This window comes from Dromaius novaehollandiae, chromosome 9, assembly GCF_036370855.1.
Source record: "Dromaius novaehollandiae isolate bDroNov1 chromosome 9, bDroNov1.hap1, whole genome shotgun sequence".
Taxonomy (NCBI): domain Eukaryota; kingdom Metazoa; phylum Chordata; class Aves; order Casuariiformes; family Dromaiidae; genus Dromaius; species Dromaius novaehollandiae.
The window spans coordinates 11387051-11410598 of NC_088106.1; the positions used below are offsets into that span (position 1 = coordinate 11387051).

General features: G+C 42.5%; 1 protein-coding gene across 7 annotated transcripts in view; it reads right to left on the reverse strand.

Moving 5' to 3' along the window:
* Positions 1 to 23548, reverse strand: part of MCF2L2 (MCF.2 cell line derived transforming sequence-like 2) — a 197842-nt gene that overhangs the window by 117151 nt on the left and 57143 nt on the right. For 5 of the 7 annotated variants that reach the window (XM_026094784.2, XM_064516666.1, XM_064516662.1 and 2 more), the window contains exons 3-8: positions 22447 to 22561; positions 12558 to 12648; positions 11114 to 11233; positions 6457 to 6573; positions 2961 to 3110; positions 445 to 569 (exon numbers count right to left, since the gene is read on the reverse strand). In XM_026094784.2, coding sequence (XP_025950569.2) covers positions 445 to 569; positions 2961 to 3110; positions 6457 to 6573; positions 11114 to 11233; positions 12558 to 12648; positions 22447 to 22561 — 718 coding nt within the window. The remainder of the gene's footprint in view (positions 1 to 444; positions 570 to 2960; positions 3111 to 6456; positions 6574 to 11113; positions 11234 to 12557; positions 12649 to 22446; positions 22562 to 23548) is intronic. The other 2 variants (XM_064516663.1, XM_064516665.1) reach the window with 2 other exon arrangements.

Below are 23548 nucleotides of genomic sequence, written 5' to 3' on the forward strand. Positions count from 1 at the left end.
TCTCTCTCTGCTTATGCAGCCATGAAAGGGATATGTTTCAGAGTATCTTCTTCATCTGTTCTTCCCCTCATGTTTCCACAGATGTGCACAAGTACATTCCCCCTCATCTCACATGGATTCAGGTGTCACTTTCTCAACAGGCATAGAAATGTGGAGGTTGGGTATGTTGTGGGGAAACTGAAGTCCCACATTAAATCTGCAGCCAGGTAGTTAGCAGTCCAAACAAAAAACACCAAGAAATTCGGGACCTGTTTTAATTTGCCTGGCCAGTTCTGTCAAGTAACTATCTCATAACAAGTCTCTTCTCTCAGAGTTACCTATCCAATAAACTGTAACTGTGAAACAGTGGGAATTCATAGTCCATGTATTTAAAACATTTAAATGAGGACCTAAATTACATCTCCATTTCTTAAGTTAGCTTCAAAATAATCTAGTTTCACTGACCTTTCCACTGTTGCCACATTTTCCAGTTCATCTGGACTGAGTTTGCTGTTGGCGCTTCGGGTGACTGGCTCCCTAATGCATGTCAGTAGGGTGGCCCCCTGCTTCACAGCTAGTTTCAGCTCATCCTGAGGGAAAAAACAAGCCAAATTTGTGTATTTATTCAAGTAACGCTAGGTGGACAACACAGTAATGCTAAAGAAAGATTCTTTTGTAGTGATTAAATAGCTGGAACAAAATAAAACTGTTTACCAAGAATTTGAATGGCAGTTATGATATTTCCCAAGAAGGAAAAAGTGCATAATTTCTGAGCAGATTGGGTTTCTGACTTGGCAACTTTCATAATAAAATAAATATTCTGGCACAAATGAAACTTGTCCTGCAGATTGTTCAAAGAGCTGAGAGACAGTGCTGAGACACCGCACTTCTTAATGGAATCTCCTTAAAAAAAGCTGTGACGTGCTGAGCTACAGTATTCAGCTACCAAGGAGTCATCCACAGAAGGTGGTATCCTTCCCAGCATGAGCGAAGAGCAGTGAAAAGGGAAATAGGGTTCAAAAATTAACACGTCAGCTGGAGGAGTCTGCAGACCACTGCATGACTCTAGGCAAAGTTAACTCCTCTGTCAGACTCCATATATGCACAAAGGAAGATGCAGTAACGATTGGACACTTAGACACTCTGCTAAAGAGGACCAAATAAGCACCTAAAAGAGACAACAAGTGGAGGCAGGAAGTAAGCTTTGGTTTGAACTGAGCAATAATATTTTAGAGAAGGCTGCTTCACCTCTTGTTGTCTTCCACCTTTTACAGGAGAGACCAAATCTGGACTGCAGTGCAGTCCTTTTGTGCAGATGGCTCTAACTAGAGCATAAAATTGTCCTGAAATCCATTTTTAAGTCACGAGGGAATGTCTGTGAAACACAATCTTTATTACTTTCCTGTAAGTTAGGGATTCCTGCCCTTCCCGTTTCCTGCACTGAAGGTGACCGCACAAAGGAACATCATCAAATCTTTGGAGATGCTATAGTTCATGTCAGCTGGAAGACAGCAGGACAGACCACCACCCATGTGGTAGCACCAGCTGAGAGAGGTCTATATGAGTGGAGAACTAGATGGTAGAAAGCGGTTTTGCTCACTCAGCAAGTTAATGAAAAATTCACTTTCACATCACTGAATCCTTTACCCAAGTTTTCCACCATTGCACTTTCCTCTTCCACATTGCTTTCAGCAGCAAAGCTCCCCAGGTGCTGGCAGGGAAATGCCCTGTTATCAGCCTTTTGCAGGGATCCTTTCTGCTGCTGCACAAGGCCGGTCACCTCTCCCTGTGCTGGGACATGGGCACGAGTGCACGTTACCATTGCTTTATCTGCTCTGACCTGCCAACTTTTCTGGAAAGCACTGGCACAGACACAGCCAAAGAGCCTAGGGGATGTTTCATATCCCAGCTGCAGAGCACTGTGCCACAGTGTTAAGATGGCTACTACTACTGTGACCTGAGGGGAAACTGATGGTAAGAGCCAGGCTCCAGCATGAGCTAAAACCATTCTTTTTTGACTAAAAACAATAGAGGCAAGGTTGTCTAGCAGCCTCATGAAGTCTGACTACTCCTTCTGTGCAGTCTCCAGTACTTGGCAAAACCCCTGTAAGATTTTTCTGCCAGCTGTTGTAATTCCTAAGGCTCTGAAGACAATTATTAGTCACATGCCTGCTGGAGAAAGAGAATGACTATTTGCTTATTTATTGCCTACTGTTTATTTCCTATACTCCCCAAGGCAGAATCAGTATAGCTAGCAAATTCTGTTTGAAGCAACACAAACACAGAGCTGGGACAGATCTGCTTACTCCAGGCAACTTTATAGCCCTTTCAAAAACCCAATGAAATGCCATCTCAAAACCAATCAGGTTGTTTGCTCCCCTTCTCCCACACGAGGAGTGTTCCAGAACCTCACTGCTTTGATAGGTAAAAATCTGTTCTTCATATCCAGCCTAAGCTCATGGTCTTTTTTGTTCTTGTGCTAAAATAACTGAAGCGGTGATTTTTCTCTCCCTCTGTTCAATCCTGAGGTACTTGTTAACAACAAAATGTTTTCTTCTGAGCCTTACTCTATGAGGTTAAATATGCAACTTTTTTTTTTTCCCAAATTCTCCTACAGTATGACAGTCATGATCTAATTAGATCAATCTGTCTACTCCTGGATTATCCTCACAGATGTTCTCTACATCTGCTCCAGTGTGAGTTCATCCCTTCTGATGAACTTCTCATCAAGAGCCCACCCTATCTCAGATGTAATCCCACCACAGCCTCTTATATAGCAGCACTGGTACTTCCCTGTTCTGTTGTTCTTGAAGCTGTAAAGAGTCCTTTTTCACAGCTGCATTAAATCAACCTCCTGAACCCAGGTTTCTCTCCTCTCCAGTTGTTCCAGCTGATGGACTCCCAAATGATGGCAGAAAATTTTGCTAAATCAAAAATCATACATCACACTGATGGGGCTGTCATCATGTGACAACATTCACCTTCAGCTTGCTGTGGTGGTCAGCATGGGCAGAGAGGAGTTCCTCCGTGCACTGCACATCGTTGGGAAGTTCAGTCTCTGCTAGGTCTGTTCCAAAGGTCTGTAGCATCTGTGCTGTTGTTTTTACTGTCATTGCAAAGTTTTCAATAGCCTGGAAAAGCAGGAGGATCACAGAGTCACAGATTGGTTATTTTTCTTTAGTTTGGTAACAGTGCTTAGTCCTTCAGGCATACTGGGCTGTGAGTATCACATGCCTCTAAAGCTGGCCAACTTGCCCTTCTTTGGATAGATCTGCTACAAGTTACAGACTAACTCCTGTGCCACAAATGATATTTTCACAAATCTACAAGTTCATCTCCATAAATTAGCTGGGGAACTCCCAGAGCTTAACAGACATAACAAAACCACAGTGGGCATCTGCTTCAAAGCCAAGACTGAATCTTCACATTCTCTGCCCATGCTTGCTGGGAGAATCTGTTGTTTTTAAAGATTTTAATTAAGGTTTTATTTAAGTTGAGGAGACACCAAAAGCACATAGAGCAAAGCCTTTTTAGATTTGTATTTATACAATCACAGTTCACTCAGCAGCAATCTTTCTCCCCCCCCACTTCTCAAACTGTGCATCTCCATCCTGTCTATCTGTACTCAATATATTCCAGTCACTCGCTCCCATCTGTTCATATCAGTACACAAATATGAGAGCAACTTACTGCCAAGACAGTTGAAATGCATACATTAATTGCAGCATTGCTGCTTCTCTATCACTTGGCTGCACCAACACAAAACTTTCAGACTGCTGTGGTTTTATTGAAGAAAGTGGAAGTGAGGAAGGCTTAGTAAGAATGCTACATTTTCAGAGCAAAATATATTGTTCAAACTCATGAGATGCAATTAAAACCTTTGTATCTCGTATCAAGTAACTGCACAGGGATTTTTTTCATGGTCAGGTCCTAATTTCTTTAGGGACAGCAAAAAACTATATTGCCCCTTATAGCTTTTTATTCTTTACACTGTCTGATCTTAACCATACTACGGTTTGAGTCAGTTGACAGCACTATGGGCACTCTTGCATCCAGTCAAACACTACATAGCTGTTTAAAGTTGCATTCCTTTCTGCAGCAACGACAGGAATGCCTCATTCACAACCACAACAGCTAAGACTACGCTACGGGCTCTGTGGAAAAGCAAATCAGAGGTAGATCCTTGTTCAGAAGAGACAGTGCAGAGAGAAATTACATTATGAACATATATAGCTGCCCCATCATGTGATCCAAAACATGCCCTACACCAGGCAATGCTAGAAGGTTTCATAGCCTTCTTCCCTTCCCTTTTTTTCCTCATAAATTCATGCCTGCTTTCAGCAGCTCAGACCCACATACACCACAGCTCAATGCATAGCAACTGAAGCCTGCTGTTCTCAGTGCTGAAACTACTGTATTAAAGGTGGCTGAGATGTCACACTTCTGACTGTAAAACAGACAGAGCCATCCACAACTGAAGGCCCGGTTTACTAAAGCCAAAAATGTACTCTGTGAGCAGGAAAGCTCATAGGTTGCTAAGTCATTCAAGGTAAGAGAGTAGAAACAAAAAACAATGCAGTGAGATTACGTAGTCAATACTACCCAGTAACGATTTAAAGCTGTTTCACAAAAAACAAACAAACAAACAAAACACCAAAAACCACCCTAGTAGGACAAGATAGGAGACCACTAAGCAAGCAGCAAAGGGGCTGAGGATAGTGGCTCAGCAAGTTTGAAGGTCAGCCTGCTTCAAAGTGCAACAGAGGCTGACGTTTCCCTGAATGACAGCCTCTTACCCAGCAGAGATTTGACTGGCGGCACGAGGCATGCTGAGCTCATCAGTGCTCAGCCGAATAGCATGCTTGCCCCAGCCCATTCCTGTGTGCGCAAGCAATCAGCGTTTCATATTCTTAAGTTGTGACTGCAATTTTGTTTTCAAGTCTCTGTGCTTGGTAAAAATGCTCAAATAAATGTAACCCAAAGATGTGAGGGTTACATATCCGTGCTCATCGCAAACTTGGCTAACTGGTCATCTTTTACCAAACTGTACATTCGCGCTCACTCTATCCTCTTAGGTAATCTTCCATTCTTAACAAACAATACAGCCTTTTCTGTACCTCCTCTTACCCACCTTCCTCCCTTTTCAAGGCTTTAGCTATATGAAAACTCAGACTCACCCCTCCTGAAAGGACAGTTTCCTATTTTTTATACTTTTGACAGAATGGCCTGTTCACCTTCTGTCTCGATCCTAACGTCACTGCAGTCAGCACAGCTGTGAAGGTACTGAGCCAGTGTTAGAAAGGAAACTCAGATTCTGCATTTGTATATCTAGAAGCCTGAAATATTTGGTGGTTCTCAGTGAGAATAAAACACAATTTTGTAAGGACAGTAAAGCATGGAAGATGATACCAGGAAAGTAACAATGTGATTTTACTCTACAAGAGCATTGGTTTAGTACACAGACAATATTAAAGGCTCAAACATGCAAACAGCATGAGCGGCTTTGACTTTTTCCAAGCTCTCTCAGAAAAGTTCTTTCTCTGAATTTTAAATCTAGTTTGTAGGTCAGCAACAACAGACTTAAAGCCAAGTTTGCTCCGAACACAGCAAAAATTGGGGCTACTTAGTATTGAGCTCTGATGCCCTGATTTTGCAAGTAGACCCACACAGACAGATGCAAACACTGCTTACAGCCTCAGGGAAACGAATTCAGTTTCCAGCATCAGGACCCAGCTCTGCACCTTTTCACTCAGATAGGATGAGACAACATTTTGGCTGTTAATGCTCCAAAGTCTGTTTTTTGTAAGCTGACACCTTTTCTGGGTATCATAATGAATTGTTTACACTGTTTTGGAGATCACCCACTGAGAGGTGTTAACCAACCCGAAAAAAGGAGCTATCAAACTAGTAACAAGTTTCCTAAAAGCCAACAGAATAAAAAGCCTTTCTGCCTTCCTACAATTATTAATTGTTCTCAGGTTACTGAAAATGAGACCCAGCTGGAATCTGTGTTTACACAGCACAGAGATGAAAACAAAGGAAAATAAAATCCCGTATCCTGAGTATTTTTTTTTCTTAAAAACATGGATATAATTGTTCATTAAAGTGAGAATCTTAAACTTTGATTTGGTAAAGTACTAAAGCACATGTTCAACTTCAACTGTGAGCTGAAGGCCTATTAATTTCATCAAGTATTCAAAAGTTGAGAATGTGCCCACAGGACTTGCTGAGCAGGGATACTGACACTGTCAGACCCTAGTCCAGCTTAACACTAAAAAAAAAATTACTATTTCTATTACAAGCTTTTGTGGAATTTACTCTTCTTCCTTTGGGTCACAGCTTTCCTCTTTCCATGAGTCCCTAGTAAAATCTGCAGGCTGAAATGTAGTTGGAGAGTTATTCCTCGATGTTTGCTCTACGGTCATGATCTGGTCACTCCTGGGTGCAGACACGAGTAAGACCACCACCAACACTCACAGTTCGGTGATGTATCCACTGACTGTGGCCATACTCCAGGGTTCCTCCCAGCTCCCGGGTCAGCTGACTTTTGTCGATATAACCATGTAGATCGGAGACAGAATTTAACATGATGATCTGAAATGATGAACCCAAACACTATGGATTAACTGAGAGAAATATGAGTGCTTTCAATCACTCTTCCTAGGATCCTAGGATTTGCCTTTAACATATATAACCAAAGTGCAATTCCACCCTAGCCAGTAAGTTCTCATTAAGTATTTATTCATATAATGGCCACAGTTTATTTCCACTAAATTTTGCCTTCTCAACATGTGAATGGCCATTTTTGAACTACCCATAAGCTGATACCATCTTGCTCCCTGCTAGGCAGGGGATGTGGCAATTTTGCACACACAAGAGCAGAAGTATGATATTTATATAAATAAACTTATATAAACTTAAAATTTCATCAAAGCATCTCTGTATTTTGTAGATAATCATTATTTACTGTGAAACAGAGGTATAGGCAGGTTAAACAACTTCCTCAAGATCAACAACTTGATCCATGGAAGTACTGAAACTAGACCACAAAACAAAATTTTCCTTTCACTTGCATCATTTTGTGTCTCTGCCTGTCCACACAGAGACCCTTCCTTTTTTATCATGGTCTAAGGAAAAGGAGAGACAAGGCTAAATTCCTCTTCTCATTCTCAACTGTCATCTTATCACTAGACCCGCTTAAATGAAAGCAAAAACAGATTCGCATTAAGCTTCAGGTAAGCATTATAACATTTACAGTGCTAGCCAAGAAATAATGTCCAACAACACAAGACACAAGTGGTTATGCAAAAAACACACCTGAATTTAATTACACCTTGTTATCCTAACAGCTAGAAAATACCCTATGACTTCAACAGCAGAGAAACAAGGTGTTCAGCACAAATGACTACAAATCTTCAACCTTAGGCTTTAACAAATGTGTCAAAGGTATTACCTGGCTATGCTATTTAAAACTGGCTATACCTGTTAGCATGCATTAATTCCAACAGAGAGAGTTAAGTTCAGTGCAAACACTGTGCATAATGAGATAAGCATAGATGTTTAGAGGCAAGAAAACATATTTTAAGCTGAACAGCGTTGTAAGAAGAGCCTTGAGAACAAGCCTGAACAAGTTTGTAAGCTGATTTTTGTTACTGAATTACTCTAGGATGATTCACACTGGCAGGAATCTCAGGTCTCTAGTCCAGCCTTCTCAAAGGTGCATCAGCTATGAGATCAGACCAGGTTGCTCAGGGCCTTATCCAGCTGAATCTTAAAAAGTTCCAAGAGCTGGGACTGCACGACCTCTCTGGGCAGCCTAGTCTACTGCCTGATCATTCTCATGATGAAAAGGTTTTTTCTTCTATCAAGTCAGAAGCACTCTTGTTTCACTTTGTGTCCATTATCTCTTGCCCTCCTGCAAATGCACAACCTGGCTCCATCTTCTCAGCAACCTGCTCAGAGATACTGGAAAGCTGTTGTTAGGTCGCCCCCTTCTCAGCCTTCCCTTCTCCAGCCTAAACAAGCCCAGTTCCCTCAGCACTGAGTGCCTCAGTCAAAGTTAAAGAGAAAGCTATTACCTTAAGGTAAAACCAAAAGCTACTTTGTGATGATCTTAGCCAGAAAACTCAAAAAGCTAGATCATCTTGGATTAACCTCAGCCTGAAGTGTGAAGTCTGTGCACTACTTCTGAATTGCAAATCACCTTTGACAAGGCATAAGTCTTAATTGCTTTGTAGCTCTTCCCCAAGAGTGCTTGCTGACAAGCTAGAAATCTTTTGATGCTCCAAACTTCACTGAAACTACAGAAGAACAGTCATGCATTTTGCTTCCATGAAGATGTTTGTTTTAACCTGATACATTCAGCACAAGAGACAAAGCAAATCTATTAATATAGCCAGATACGGTGCTGCCTCCCCCCACAGGCATCTCTGCAGGAGAATGACTGAGAGCCATCCAGCATCTAAGAAGCAGATCTTACAAAGTACTAGCAAGCCCCATACTCCTTTCCAGAGTGAAAACAGCCATTCTTCAGCAACATAAGCTGGAGAACATGAGCTCTATCTCCATGTGTTCCTCATGAATTACCAGATTTTATCTCAGGTAAACCCTTGTGTACCTCCAATATTTTTACAACTCGTTCCTGGGAATTGACAATTTCTCAAATAGCCCTCCCAATAGAGATTTTCTTCAGCAGGTTTTAATCAACCACATTTGTATGCTAGTAAGTTATATAAATCCTGATTTCCGTATTGTGTCTGGTTTTATTATTTCAGCCTCTATTTCTTGCTCCTGTTTGATCTTCTGGTTTGTATTCAATCCAATGTTGATTTAACCCAGCAGATCTATTTTACTGAACATATTTGCATTCTGATAGCTCAGATAAACTCTGTGTTTTCTTATCAAACACACACATTCTTGTAGCCTCTTTTGAATGTTCCTGGCCTGGCCCTTATTCGTTTGTAGTTGTGATAGGAAATGCAACCTGTCCTTGGCCCAGTTATGACATTAACATTGTCGAAGTGCCAAACGTACAACACATACAAGCCTGCAAACAGCTTAAAGGATGATGTCGGTATTAAAGAATAGCATTGATATGTAGTTCCTTGGGACCAGGACTGTTTGGCCCTGTTCTTAAAAATAGCATCCTGCGTGCCAAGTGTAAGGGGAACAAATAGGTTTCTCTCCCAATAACTTCAGCAGTTCTGAAGCTGAGCTATGTAGGTGCATATCCAGATGATCTTTTTGAGACGAGCTGCAAACACAGCTAAAAGGCCCCTCCAGAGAGCGTGGTAGACCTCAGGAATTTCGGGTACCATTAGCACACAGCACCAAGCAACTTAGAGTATCACCAGGCGTATGAGGGCAGGCTCTGTACAAGTCTGGCAGCCTGCCTGCAGATACGTGGGTGGGAAGCAGGCAGATGCAGCAGCAAGCACACCATGTTCCTAGTTTTTTGTAAGACTGCTCTCTAAGGGCTATGTGAACATACCCAAGGTGGCTCAAAACTTGGATGTCCAAAAGGACCCAAAACCAAACTCAGATCTTGACTTTTCTGTCTGTAAGAAGGCCAACTATTTAATACTTAATACAGTTCTTGATCCTTGCCTGCAAGTACCCTCTCTTCCAGACTTTGAAGTTTCAAACATGGATTTGAAAGGACATATTGTCATCAAATAAACTGCTAAAAGGACAGAAGATGCTGAACTGCTAGCAAATGCTATTCTTTCCTGAAGTTATGCCTGGTACAGTGGTTGCTACGGTAACAAATTGTGGCTTATTAAATACAGAAGCATTCATTTTAAAGATTTCTTTAAAAAAAATTTAAGTGCTATAAAATTAAAAAATTTTGCTTTGTAATTAAACATACTTTTTTTTTTTTTTTTTTTTATCAGTTTTGCATTTAGTACTGAGAAGGTACCCTTGCCAACCTACAGACAATGGTACTATTTAATTCACAATATCAAAATAAATATTCACGTTTCCTCTCCTGTATTCCCTGTAATAATCTGTCTCTTTCTTCAGCAGAAGCAAGAAGTATCTTAAACATCTGAATTTAAAACTTAGGTATTGACATAGTCTAGTAATCACTGGAAGAGAGCCATGGGTCTTTTGTAAAACAATTTAAAACCAGAAGCAAAATCCAAAACAATGATGTGAAATCACTCTAGTAAAGTTGTTATGGAACACAGTATGAGTCTGTTCCAAGACAAAATACCATTAATAATCATCATTCAAGTTTATTTATAAAACACCCTGAAACCACAGGCAAACATGCAGTTAGGAACAACTCCAGAAAGAACTCACACAGAATAATCTAAAACTTAAACTGTCTCAGGTTTGATAAGCTTCTTCAAATCAGATTCTCATCAACCCACGGCACATGTCACGCACATAGAAAAGTAAAAAGCAAGCTTTGAAACTTGAGTGGGTGGGGACCATAAGAGGCATTATAAATAGGCAGTTCCCTGCAAGCACGTAACCAGGGCACTGTCAGATTGTCAGTTGTCCTATGGATGACACACAAAGCAGTGCAGAGTTCAGCTCTCGCCTTTCACAGTTCGGTTGCCCTAACCACTTGTGTTTGTCACTGCAGTGACAAGACCTACCTCTGCCTAAATTGGGGAACAGCTCCACTGAGTTAGAAGCTAAGATGACACTACTTAAACCCAGTCGCAGTTTACGGCTAGACTGATCTTCTGCATGGGAACATGTGTATTAAAATCTTGTAAAACATCCAGTGATAGTTAACTCTTTGGCATTACTGCCACTGACAGTAGAAAAACCCACAAACACAACTTAAGCAAACCACTGCTAAATACTCAAACAGGTTCTGCTCTTTTCCAGTATCCTATCAGTTCCTATCACTGAAATGAAAGCAAAAATAAGTCATCTGATCCAGATGATGAAGCTACTTGGCAATGTTCCCACAAGCATCTCAAAGCTCCTTTGATCTCAATCAGGTTTCAGCTGAATCTTTATTGACATTGGGTACGCTATGCAAAACCAGATCGACGTCCCCGACTGCCCCTTGCAATCAAATGTTAATGACTGGGTTATGAGAAATTTGTTGACATCTAGGAATTGCAGACATGGAGATAAGGAGTACACATGGACAAAAAAAATGCATGCTTACCGGTACCTTCATTTTAAAGTCATCCCGATAGAGTTTAATGCCGATGTCAGCGATTGTCCTTTGGATAAAGCGGGAGGGCCGCAGGACAAACACCAACTGCAGGTTTCCTGGAAACGCTCCCTGCAAGGAATATAAAACTATTAGAAGGCACAACACTCCTTGCAGGGAGGTCAAGGGAATTTTCAGTCAGGTGTTTCCTAACAGGGGTAAAGCAGGTAGGACATGTTGATCCTTGGCCTGTGCAGCTGTAATGCTGTCGGCTGGTCCGTTCAGCACATGCCAAACGTCACAATTTGCTGAAGTCAGAGGAAGACTAGCCCCTGGATTTTACTGCCTCGCCATACACTGGTTTTTGATAGAGATTTGGCACAGAGCTCTGAAGCTGCTGCATCAGCAGTCCCTTCTCCCTTCCTGCTCCCAGGTCTGAACCATGCCAAGCCCCCTTTGCACTGCTGCACCTAGGTCTTCCCCCTTTTTTAGGCTGCAGCCACTAGAGGGCAAAAGCAGCTACCTACAAAAAACTGGCTGCCTACATTTGACTTGGTGAAAGAAGCAGGTGGCACAGATGGATTCCCCAAACTGACCTATCTTCACATCCTGGAAAGCGTTTTTAAATATATATATATATATATATATTTTAACTTCTTATGCGTTTCCCACACACAGGCACTCAGCACTTTCATCAGGCTTGGCCCCGTTCATAACACCCAGCCCACATCTCTCACGCAGTCCTTCCCTGAGCTCACAAAGCATTAAAAAGAACAATTTCTAGGAGAGGGCAGCTAAAAAGAACGATGAATGAAAACAGATTCTCTCCACATTCCCTGAGGTGACTTAAAGTCACCTTGGACACTCCTCTACCCTAAACCTCAGAGGTGACATAACCGAGTGCTTCATGCAAGCCCTTGTTCCTTACACAGCACACGTTCCACACAATACACGTATAACAGCTGCTTTTATCAGCACTGAAAATCAGCTGCTTAACTCTGACCTGCCCAAATGAGATATAATAAGCTATTAGGAGTTTCTGACATAGATCACCTACTACCACATACACATAAGTCCCTTTGGGATCTTTCTTTCACAAGCAGGCCACGCCGTCACTCCTCGTTTGGTGCACAGACGGGGGCCTCTGCTGCACTCCTACTCCCAGGAACCCACTTCAGATCACTAGAATCTATAGCACGCTCACCCTGGCAAATAACAAATCTGTCCTGGCAAATAAGAAATCTGTCCTAATTCAGCAGTAAACAAGGTTGGCAATCTGTTACTGGAGCTTCCTCCATCTCCTAGTTAACACTTCTGAGCTCAGGGGTCGGGGAGAAACTGCATTGACAGCCAAAATAAGGGAGCTAAAAGTGAGCTCATGAGACTGTATCCTGTGCTGCAGATTCAGCAGATAATTTTAATTTCTAAAAAATAAAAAACAAAGGCAGGCACTTACTGCTATTCGTGTCAGGGATGCCTTGACTGCACTCCATTTGTCCCGTCGTCTGTCTATGATGATGATGAATCCGATGCTGGCAGCCTCAAGACTGCAAAACATGAAATAAGTATGCTGGGTTACATAAAGATACTCCCCTTCCAAGGAAGTGTATTGCAGCAAAACACAGCCTCCGTCAGATCACCTTCTAAGCCCATTATGAAAATGCAACGTACAGTGGAGAGAATGAATATTTGGCAGAAATTCACGTGAACAGGAAAGCCAGCAAATTTTCCTCTTTCCAGCATAAGACTAGCAGCTTCCACAAAACATGAATATTTTATCTGCTAAATCTCTCAGCTGCTATGCTACTTGCTGCCAAATCTAGGTGATATGCATAGTTCAGGATCACAAATTACACTGTGCTGTATCAAAGGAAAAAAACTCAGATCTTGCTTGCTCTGCAGAGTAATTCAAGTTATGAGACACCCCACTTCAGTGTTCATTCTCCAAATATGCTGACAGGGCACTTAGCTCCAGGGGGAGTACAGATCTCCCCATCGCTACCTTCCCTTTGCACACAATGCCCCAGTAATTTTGGAGGACAAAGCAGGAGTTTAAGAGATCAGAGATGTATGCTGCTAAGCCACAGACTGGTCCCCAAGGCTGCAAGCCATTCAAAAGTACCGTCTTAACATATTGACTAGAATAATGGTTGCTGTTCCCTCCCTGTACTTTTCAAGGGGTCTTTATGAGGCACTGATTTGATGCTCCATCCTGCTTATACAGACCTCACAGATATCCCCTCCTTCCCCTCTCAAAAATCTCACTGCTATGGGGGGCTCCAGGGGGACTGGACTGCTCTTCTCCCTGCCCTCCACAAGGGCTCAGAACTGCAGAGTAGTCTTCGAAGCTAAGCAAACTTAGAAAAACTCCAGAAACTTCCTTATAGCAGGATGGCTCAATCATCTCTGGACAAATCTGAGGCAGGCAGAAAAAGTATACATGTTGTTATAATCAAACAACAAATTGCAATCAAACACCTAGTTACCTCCTGGCCTTTGCACAGATGAAGAGCAAGAGAAGACGTGTAAAACATTGATCCCTTTTCCATTGCCCATACAAGCAGCAGGCAGAATTGCTGTTTTCTTCATTGGAGAGCGTAAGACTACTTTTTACCCTGCTCTGTAAAAACATACCGTGCCCAAAAGGGGTCACAAAGCAGCCCAGGCAAATCATTTTTACGGGTCATTTTGTAAGGGGCTGGATTTGAACTGCAAACTCATGTCAATAACCCACCAAAGAGCACCAGCAACACCAGCTCTGAGCATCTGCCAAAGTCCTGCAGGATCAAGATCAGCAGCCTGGGACTGAAAGCCTCCGATGGAAACAGCGAAGGCTGGTGTAAGCTTGCTGAGAGTTTGGGGAATCAAAACAAATCTGGGTACTGCAAGTTTAAGAGAAAGTTGCAAGAAAAGATCCGTCACTACACAGAGAAGCAGAGGCAGCTGGCATTATCAAACTACCCACATCTCCCTGCTTGACCTGGGGGAAAACAATGTGCCATTTTCCTCCTTTGCTTGTGTGATATCCATCAACATTTTTCTCCTTTGTTTAGTAATTTGTAGAGAAAAATTCAGGTCACTGTGAAAAGGAAACAACTGCTAAAGATTGTAGGGAGCAAATGTGTTTAGGAGCCAGGGCAGAAAGGAAGGGTGTTTTTTCCCTTCTCCCTTCCCATTCAGTACCCCCCAGCACAGCATCCCACTCCACCCCAAGCACAAGCTTGGTGTGCTGTGAACCCCCCTCCTCAGCACCAGGGCTGCATCCAGCCCGGGCACAGCGCACTGCCAGTCCCTGTGCCCACAACAGCAGCCCCAGCTACTCCATTTACCTCTGAACTCGGCAGCAGCAGCCTCCAGCTCTCCAGCTAGCACAACCACCCCCCCAAAAGGCAAAAAATCCAAACCACCACTGACTCTACAAGGTGAAGTGGGGAGAAATCCTCTAACTTGCTGTAGCACTGAGACCTCATTGCTCCTGACATCAGAAGGCACTGCTGAGACTCACTCATCTACACAAGCAAATATGCCGGAGCCACAAACTGAGCAGCACTTTGAATTCTCTCACTCACATTACCAAAAGTCCTTGAGAAGTTGTGAGGTGGAAACACACTTTAAAACCCAGACTGATGTGGGCTGCACACAGACGCTGGGGAACAGGAGACTGTACAGTCAACACTCACTGCTGACCGACCATGTCGCCCGCAGAAACTTGCTAAAGATGGGATTGTACTTGTTAACAAATATCGAAAACTCTCCTACAAGCTATCCACTAGTCAAGACCAATCCAGAATAATTTTTCAAATATTTGATACTGATAGCGCTAACAGTTGTCACAAACCAGTGCTCCCAAAACCAGTCGCAGCACCCTGGCTGGCCTCGTGTTGAAGCACGGGCGCAAGCAGCTCGGGCCCCACGGAAGCGGGCGCAGTGGGGGTTCGCTCTGCCTCCAGCACGTCCTCAAGTGACCAGAGGAGCGAGTAGCTGCAAGATATACGTTCCACTCAGGTTTCTTTACTCTTGCAGGGGAGCAGGATTTGATCAAAAAATCTGGCAAGTCAAATTCTAAAAATGCTTATTGTGACTGATGACTGAGGGAACAATGTTACAGTTCAAAATCCATATTACTTATAGCATGTTATTGAAATCGTTCCATTATTTATACCAATGCTATTTGTAAAATAGTGAGATTTTGGGACACACGGAAGTCAGTGCAATTCTCCTTTCAGTGGCTACAGGTTTAGGTGACCTTTGAAAAGGCTTTGCATATTTTAGACAACCATGTTAATTTTTGAGGACCATGTTAAAACGGCAGGCAACTGGGTAAGCAGACAATTTTAAAGAATGAAGCGGGGATCATCAAAACATGGGCTCTACTCCAAAGAAATAGAGAATGTATTACTGTAACCAGCATCTAATTCTGTTTACACAGCTTAGACTCATGCAACAAATTCATAACTGTTGAATAATTCTCAGATATTAATTGCACACACAAAATCAGCTCCGAGTCCATTGAAACCAGTGATTTATAACTAAATGACTGTCAAAGTAAGCATGTTCGCTGAAGTTAACAAAATGCTGATGTTGATCTAAAGAAAAATACTACTCAACCAATATCAGATTAATAAAAAAGAGAAAAATGTGTTCTTAGTAAAATTTATGGCACACGCAAACCACAAATAACTCTATCCATAAGCCCCATATTCACACGAGCTGCCTGCAAACAGGAATTGCCTTGTTTTGCACATCTTCCTGGTTTGAGAGGCTGACTGAAGGCTTTCTGAAAGGAGTTCACATGGAAATTCGGAGGCCAAAAAGAATTCAGATTCTTACATTTACACCTTCACAAGTAAACTGCAAAGCAAACAGCTGACAAGACAGCATCTGCCAAAAGCAACAAGCACCACTGTGATTTAAACAAACACAAAAGTATTTGTGCCAAGTAAAACTTGCCTATGTGTCTCAGAGCTAACTCTAAGCCCCATTTTTAAAGTCCATCAAACACAGAGAGCAGAAGTCACTTAAAAGAGGAACCTGGGATGTTTTTACAAGTACACGTCCATGATCTAGCAGTTCATTTCTTCATGTGTTCGTCTGCCATGGGGATTTGTAACAGCACAATAGCATCCAGGCGTCAGATGTGACAATAAAAATTAAATTCATAGATAATAGGAACGAGAGCTCGTGAAAGACAGATACAGAAAGAAAACGCAAGAGGGACAAAGCAAAGGAATTTTCTCGTGAAATTAAGCTTGGCAAGAACGGTCATGGGGGCAGGGAGGGCTGGGAAGAAGGAACATATAGAAATAGCAACACCGCTCTTCAGTAGCCACTGCGGTTCACACAGCGTTGCAGGCCAGTTAAAGGGACAGACTGAGGAAGTGAAATATGAAATAGATACGGATATATTAACTTGGATTTAAATATGAGGAAAGAGCAAAAGAGAGCACCAGGCCACTTAGTAAGTGACCTAGGGTGAGGTGCTACTCACTGCTCTCTTACTCCAAGACTAAGTGCAGCAACCACAGCTGGCTGGCAAAGACAAAACCTGCCAACCAGCTGTGCCCAGCACATGGCTTGGGGCAAAAGGAAGAAGCCACAACACTTTACTACCCAAATAATGCAGGTACAATCCCAGATGTGGAAGAGAATGAAGAAGGAGCCAAGGCCTGAGATCTGAGAAAGATTTGTCAGGGTAAGATTAGAACTGGGCTGTTAAGCAAACAATTTAGCTAGTTCTTGCAGCATATACAACTTACAATATTGAATTTATTACACTGGATGAGATGAAGTGGGCGAAAAAAGGAGAATACAGTTAAAAGTCTGCATGACCTGAAGGAGGAAAAGAGGGGGAAGGGAAGATGATAAAACCACATGCTGCTGAAAAGCAAAGCAGCTGAGCAGAGCACAGAAAAAGGATTGTGAGGGAATATCTACATCACTCAAAATCACTCCATCGGACTGTGCAAAGTCAAGGAGCAAAGAACCCACTCGCAGATACAGTTCTGTACATCTTGGCTGCTACAGGTTAGGTTGATGGATGCAACACAAGAAGTGGCTTGACAAGGGAGGTATCTTTGGACAACAGAAAGCTGAAAACGGGGCTATAACCTTGACACAAAGTTACATCTCAGCCTTCTACAATATTATTCCCTGCATTTCACCTTGACATTCAGGACAGTATCACCTGTCTTCACTGAGATGGGCGAACAGTGTTGGTATGCCTTTTTCTTTTTAACTCAACAGGGCTGACTTAAGACCTAAATTTAGCCAGGGAAACAGAGAGAGTGTCAGCAAGTGATCCTGTTTCAGTCCACATGCCAAAAGGAAAGGCCCTGCCAGGTCTGAGTGTCACTTGGCACTGAGGGATGAGTGCAGGCCATCAGTTGTGGGAAGCAGAAGCTTAGCCAAAACGGCAGCATCAGTGCAGGCAGATGAACAGCTGAGAAACCCCATTCGTGTGCGTGCATGCGTGAGTTTGTTTAAAAACAAACACACTCTATCAGTGTTTTCTCAGAGTCAGCACTGTAATATCCCTACCCGCATTGTACAAATGCATTAGGATTTATCCAGTTCCTTGAAAAGAGAGATTTGAAGGAAACCTGCATAGCAGGTAAACATCAAGCTTGCCTCCAAATCAAATTCAGACGTGTTTGCCTAGGTCTACATACGGCTGGCAGAGAGATTCCCTTTCCCTGAATGAACGGTGTACAATCACCTGAGCCGATCCACCCTCAGGTCTGAATGCAGGTTAGCTCTTGAGTACTGATTTGAGGTCAGCAGATACCAAATTTCCTGACCTCTTCTGGAAGGAGAGAGGCGTGGCTGTTTATCCAAGCAGTAGATCCACTTCAATTGGAAGAGAAGGGAATTCTGGCTGTGGAATAAAGCAAGTAAAAAGAGCTGTCTACAGCTAACTATTGCACATGTGCACACACAGGTGTATGCATTTGCATAAGTGTACACATTTGCATATACCCACGCTACCCAGTGCCTGCAGGTAAACGTGTACACATGTAGGTCCACTTGGTGCAGCACTCTCATGAGGAGGGGCTGGAGCAGAGGGAAAATTAATCCAATTGCAAAAGTCTCACTAGACTGATCTTCCATCTTGGGAAGCAGTTGATGTTTTAAAGGCCAGAAGTCCAAGACTTGCTTAAAGCCTACCAAAAAATATTGTTATGTGAGTCAATAAAGTAAATGCACTCAGCAGCTTCAAAGATGAAGTGCATGCCTGTACACCTAAATAATAACGATTTATATTTACCTCTGTCTTTTCAATGTTTTGCCATATGGGCTTATGCACAGAAGACCAATCACTCCAGAGGGACTTGGCAAGTTACTAACTCACTGAAAAACGTCATCTGTGATAACAGACCTTATCTGCACAGCTAGCATGAATCTTATTCTACAGGATACACAGAAATAGACACTACAAAAGACAGATGTTCTCTCTACATCTGCCTGAAAAATTTTACTGATTTCTCCAGTTCATTGAGCTATGAACAAGGAAATATTTTCCATGCTAAGCAGGGTGGACTGCTTTTCAAACTATACTTCATCTTAACCTGATTCATGGCAATACCCTGTATAAGTCCACAATCTAAAAGACTCTTAGTCGCTTTGATACTTGCACATCCTCCTTAAGAATAAAACAGGTGAACTACTAGCAGTGGAATAACATGTGTACAGGAAAGCCGTTACAGTATACTCCTAAGCACTACTATACAATGTAAGCAACAAATACAGTCCCATTACTGCTTGCTAAGATGTAGGAAAGACACTCTGTGCATAGATCAGCTAATTGCAGATTAACGAGGCTTGGCTGTATCAAAATAGGGCCAATACTTATGCCACAGGGAGTTTTTACTTCATCTGATTATGTCATAAATCACACAACCCAAGCTTGCTGCTCAGGTTCTTCCTCTTCTGAATGAATGCCTTTGTCCCTTGCCTTCTACGTGAAGGCTGGCAAGTTCCAAATAGCAACTCGGGAGATACAGAGTCAGTCTCTCCAAAAGCACCGCAACAGAGACTAGCAAACTACCTGGACAACTCACATCCCTGTGGTGTGACCTATGATTGAATCTAAGAGTCAAACCAATGTGCTGGAGTGCAGAAAATGCAGGTTGAAATCCCAGCTTGTCGCTGATCTTAAGCAGGTCATTTAAATCAAACTGAGCAGTTACTTATTCAACACAGATTTTGGCCATCTTGTCTTTATTGTAAAATATCACTTACACTCATAATCTATAAGGTCTCTCTTGACCTACAGATGAAGTTCTGAGATGTAATTCACCATTCTTTGAACATTGCTCTGGGATTCCTCAGGGGAGGAGGAAACACAGAACTGATATACTGAATCAAAGCAAAGGTTCATCTAGCCCAACACCCGGTGTCCAGTGGTGGTAGGTAGTGGACGCTGAGGCAAGAGCAGAAGCAAAGAGCAGAAGAGAGAACAGCAATATTGCTCTTAGTTTGCTCTTCCAAGTCCTAGCGTTAAAGAATACATGGACTTCTTCAACTAGAGCTTGCATCTTGGCCATTGTGTTCAGCTGCCATTGATGGATCTATTTTCTGTGAATTTGTCTAATTTCTTTTGAATCCATTTATAACACTTCCATCCATCATGCTGACAATGTAACATGGTAGTTCTCCAACATGTGTTAACATTACCAGGGATCACCCACCAAGATACCAAGTATAAAGAAGTGACAAACTAATTTTGTGTTTTTCTCAGCTACTATTGCCATTTTATTAACCCTGAAGCTAGTCATCCTCCCAGTCCAGAAGCTAATGAAGAAATACGGAGGAAGGAATACCCTTGCAGAACTTGCAAGAACAGCCTTGCAGAACAAAGATCCTACAGAGCAGAGTGAAACAATGAGGCCGTTAAGCTCAGTGTGTGGTTCCTCTCCGCTTATTTTGGCAACTCCTGATGGGGAATACATGTAGGTGGAGCTGGAAAACTTCTTACTCAAACTTGAAGGAGGCACGTTTTCCCCTCGTCATCCTCTAAGCACCTTTATACACAAGACCACAGGAAATAATAAATCCCTGCTGTGCTCCTAGCTAGCACAAATAGCCATGGTTCAGAGACAGGATCAGGAGGCTGAAAAAGATATTAAGCTCTCTCTTTGGATAAACAAAAAGTAATTCAGCAGCTATGCCTCAGTGCATTTCCTCAGAGCAGTGGAAGTGAGTGTGTTTCACTGCTGTAGCAGGACTGCAGACAAACAGCAAGGAAAACATCCTAACTGCAGAGCAATCTCCCAGTAAATAAAGCATCAGAAAGCACGCAGTGCTTGCAAGAACAGTTAAGAAGGCACATGCTTCTCTTTTCTACCCCACTTTACTGACTTGCTGGTAGTTGTTCCATGAGAGCAACACCTCTGTGATTTTCCATTCATCTAGTGTGATAAGACGGATTTAAACGACTACAGGAATATGACAATATTAATGAAACCTCACAGCCAACATTTTAATGACTGATAATGACCCACATCTCCTGTCACATGGACCACCATCCATCCTCACTCATGCAAGCAAGGCCAGCATTTTGTCTTTCCTCCTCCACTGAGGTGCTGGCCACTACCGCTACTGTATTTAATGAAACAGATCCAGAGACTTGCTTCTCCCAAGTCTGTGCTTCCCACTAGAGTCAAGTAATTAGTGTTTCTTAAAAACCGTACAGAAATAACTGTACTGTAGCAGTTCTCTGTGGTAAAATCTAAAGGCTAATCTCTAATATAGGCAGCCCATAGTCGTATAAGTCCCATGGCCTAATTAACTGTATCAGTCTTTTACAGTGTTGCTTCTTCCTTTCTCTTCAAACATCCAAGAAAATCTCCCTCTTTTTGCAATGCAACAGCAGACAAAGCTTAGATACTAGGGCTTTATTTAGTCTCTTCCTTACTCAGGCTGCTGTTTAGACCTCCAGGAGAAGACTGAGGAAAATCAAAGCATTGAAGTGCAATTCACAAAATGCTCATCTAGGGATGGTGACCAGGAGACAAAGTTCTGCTATCATGGAAGCCAAGCAGGAGTCTTTCTACTGACTTTAATTGGCCTTAGAAGCAAAGACGACAAGACGATATTCAGTTTACGGAGTAAATTCTGTTCAGAGTAAATGTCAGCTTTCCTGATAATATACAAGAAGTTTCTGGTGTATCATAATGTTCCACAACTCTTAGCAGCCATTTTTAGATAACCTTGAAACCAGGACAGCTGGTGTGTATTTTCATAGCACTACTAACTTTAAAAGAGCTATGGCAAACATCATCTCCAGTCCCAGAGTGCATGGATCCTCTGTTTCCTGAGGGTACCACCCACACACAGACCTCAGCTTGCTGAGCACAGCCCCAAGCCAGTAGACTCTAAGGTCACAGACCCTCACTCCTAACAAGGTTTATTAGCTTTATCGAGTCCTGTCTATATGGTCTTTTGGTGAGCTTAGAGTACTGCGTCTGCCCTTATTTACCAAATTTTCAGAACAGGGGGCTTGAATACACCCAAAAAAAGTATTGCATTGCTATTATTTTGAGCTCCACAAGCAATAACGAGGCAAGTCCAGAGCTCTCAGACCTCAAGAAATGATTGTGCTCATCCACCTGCATACACTGTCCAGTTCCATCTCTGTAAAGCTTTGGTTCATGAGGCATCACTATATAAACTATATGGTTATATGACAGGTTTAGCTGTTTCCTCCTGTGAGATCCCTCTCCCTCAACAAAAAAGAAATTGGAAGCAGGAGGATCAACAAAACACATTTCCACTGAGATTAGATATTGCTAACCATCCAAGCAATGCTAGTCTGTCTGGTCAGAGCTTGGCATGTTACTTGGGAAGTATGAAAGATCTCCCCTTCTTCAGGCAAAGGGCAAAGACATGAGATCAATTTACATTATATTACTTTGCCTTTCTACAGTGCCCTTTTGTTTGAATGTAGGCTCTTGTTTCTTCTTACGCAGAAAGACACAGAGAATAAACAGTAACAAGGACCATTAAGCGTGGTTCCTTCCAGCTGCAACCCTTCATTTGTTACATGCAATGCCAAGATTTTGTCACAACTGACCCTCTTATTTGCTCTGCTACCTTTACTGCTGCTCTTCAAATCCACACCCCTCTCCCAACCAGTCCAAGTGCTGAACAGAAAGCCTGCCCTGTGTGAGGCTTTCTTTTCCATGCAGAAGTTGTAAGTGGTTCTTACAGCCTCCTGCGTGTGGGGAAGTTTCATACCGACCAGGTGGATGCAGAGACACTGGTACCTCCTGACAGCACCACTAGAAGTAGCGAGTTAGGAAGGAAAGCTCTCTAGAAAATAAAAAGGCTTTTGTAATTAGCCTCACCTGGGAATGCTGGTTAGATATGTGACCACGTTCAGAAAATCCTCATCAGGTATGTCGCTGAATCCTGTGTATTCCGGGAAGGTTATAATGGGCGCCCCATCCTTCCCTCTTCCTCCTGCAAAAGAGAGGTGTCAAGAGATTAGAGGGTGATTTTATGCCTGGGGTCAGATTGGCCAGTACTCAGTATAATGCGAAACACTGGCACATTAGTCATTGAGAAGCATCTAGATCCACTATATATGGAATAAAGCATCTCTACGATCAGCTTCCCAGTTGATATTATAACACACTCTAGCTTCATCACACCAATTTATTCCAGGTGCAAATCTAGCCTCTGTAGTCTTTTCCCAGCTTTTCCAGGAACCTTCTGCATAATTTTGATTAAGCATCTTCTTGGATCCTTCATTTCCCATTCCCAGGTAATTGCTTGTGATAAGATTACAGCATTTTCCTATATACTTGTACAGCACCTGACACAATGAGGCCTTGATTCCTCCTAGACATTGAAGGAAATACAGTGACAGAGCACACAAGTTTTGAATACACAGATATAACACAGGCTTAGGACCAATCCAGCCTTGGGCCTTTCCCTAACAAAACCACAGCCAAAACACAGGGAGTATTTAATCAACGAGTTTCACTCTCTTCCTGTTTCTTTGCATCAAACCTCCATTAAGCAGGGCAGGAAGATCATAAAGCAAAAAAGTCAAGAAGAGATTTGTGCCTGCCTAAGGACTCCCTGATCCAAACAGCAGTATCCAAACTTCAGCAGACGTAGGAGAAGCATGGAGCCAAGTCCTTTGTAACCCAGCAGCCTTTACAGTTCTCCTGACACAATACTTGGCTCTAGGTGATGTTGTAGTACAAAGCACAAATCCTGTTTGCTCGCAGGACCAATCCTACCTTGGTTGTGCTAACAAATCTGGGCATCACCCAACCGCACTTAAGTTAATAGGAATTTTCTCACCAACTTGGCCTCAGAGCCTAGAGCAGATTAATGACATAGCAGCACATAAAGAGATAATATGAAACAAAGCTACCTTATTGCTTACTGCCACTCAGACAGGGCATTAAAGACACATTATTGGTTTTCACTGAGTTT